The following is a 1,327-nucleotide window of genomic DNA, read 5'->3' as shown; positions in this document are numbered from 1 at the left end:
AAAGGCAAACCACTAGCTAAGACATATAGAAAACTAGGCCATGGTTTGTAATTTAGTGAAAAAGCAAGTGTACTATTTTATTTAATTATGATTAATTATATAGTGACTTATTTTCCGTTGATGGTAGCATGAAGCACGCAGTCGAAAAAGATGTCCACATGCATTCTCTGGAGAAAGTGCATTATATATATCGTTCTTGGTGTTGCCAATAAGGAATAATAAAGAGTCACATACATACATACATCAATTTTATTGAAACTGAAATTGTTGTTGAGAAAGAGAGAACGCAAGCTAAGCTGTAATAAAGAGAAAAATGGAATGGAGAAAGTGCTATTTGGATGTGATATTGGTGCCATTGGCGTTGATAGTGAGCATTGGCTACCATATGTGGCTCTGGCACAAGGTTAGGACTCACCCTCACACCACCATCATTGGCATCAACTCTAGTGCCCGTAGGAATTGGGTTAATACCATGTTGAAGGTAATCTTATTTTCTTCATTTTATACAATAATATTTTCTCAAATTTTCTTCATCTTTTAAGGACTACATAATTATATATGAATGTATGTCTTTTTTTTTTATACATTTATGGACTATTTATTTTGTCATGATTAATCTTATTTTTCATGCTGAGGGAGAGTGGCAATGGTCACTGCTCCAAAGCTTTCAAGTTATTTGTATTTTTTATTATTTTGAAAATTTTTACTCTTCTGTCGTACTCGAATCGGTGAACTCTTAGGTGAGTATGAAAAGACTATATCATTTGAACTATAACTTATTATTTTGGCCTCTTAAAAACTCTTTTTATAATAAAATGATCATTTAAATGAAAGAAATGGCATCATTTTTTTTTAAGCTTCATCTATCAAAATCTCTGGTTAAGTGGCAAGTCTTTGTTAAACAGGTTAATCTTTGAGAGTATGATATTGTTTCTTTTCTTTTTAAGATAATTTAATTTTCTCTTTCGTCAAAAACAAAAATTTGTTATTTACTCCATAAATGAACATGAAACAAAGTTTATTTGTCTGGATCAATCAGAACTAGTTGAATAACAATTTATAATACTAGCAAATTACATGTGCCAACCCTTGTAAAGTATAGCATCATTATATTCTTTCTTTTTCACCACTTATATTAGCTATAAACTGGTCTTGGAATTTTAACCATTATGTCCGGTGAAATAAAAAGAAAATAATGGAGGTAAGAGAAATAATCATATTATACTTATAAAAATTTGGTAATATTAGAAAAACAAAAAAATAGTTAGAATTTTTTTATTATTTTTGATTAATTTTTTTTATTATCAAATATTTTTTATAAAAAATA

The 1,327-nt window shown here is 28.7% G+C and overlaps 1 protein-coding gene across 1 annotated transcript in view; it reads left to right on the top strand.

The window, feature by feature from the left end:
- The first annotated feature begins 166 nt into the window (after positions 1 to 166).
- LOC107495218 (uncharacterized) overlaps positions 167 to 1,327 on the top strand; it is a 4,221-nt gene continuing 3,060 nt past the window's right edge. Inside the window, exon 1 of the mRNA XM_016116334.3 lies at positions 167 to 481. Coding sequence (XP_015971820.1) covers positions 314 to 481 — 168 coding nt within the window. The 5' untranslated portion in view covers positions 167 to 313. The remainder of the gene's footprint in view (positions 482 to 1,327) is intronic.

The sequence above is a fragment of the Arachis duranensis genome, chromosome 6 (genome assembly GCF_000817695.3).
Source record: "Arachis duranensis cultivar V14167 chromosome 6, aradu.V14167.gnm2.J7QH, whole genome shotgun sequence".
Classification (NCBI taxonomy): domain Eukaryota; kingdom Viridiplantae; phylum Streptophyta; class Magnoliopsida; order Fabales; family Fabaceae; genus Arachis; species Arachis duranensis.
Note: the sequence above shows the minus strand (reverse complement) of the source record. Positions and strands in the feature narration are given on the sequence as shown.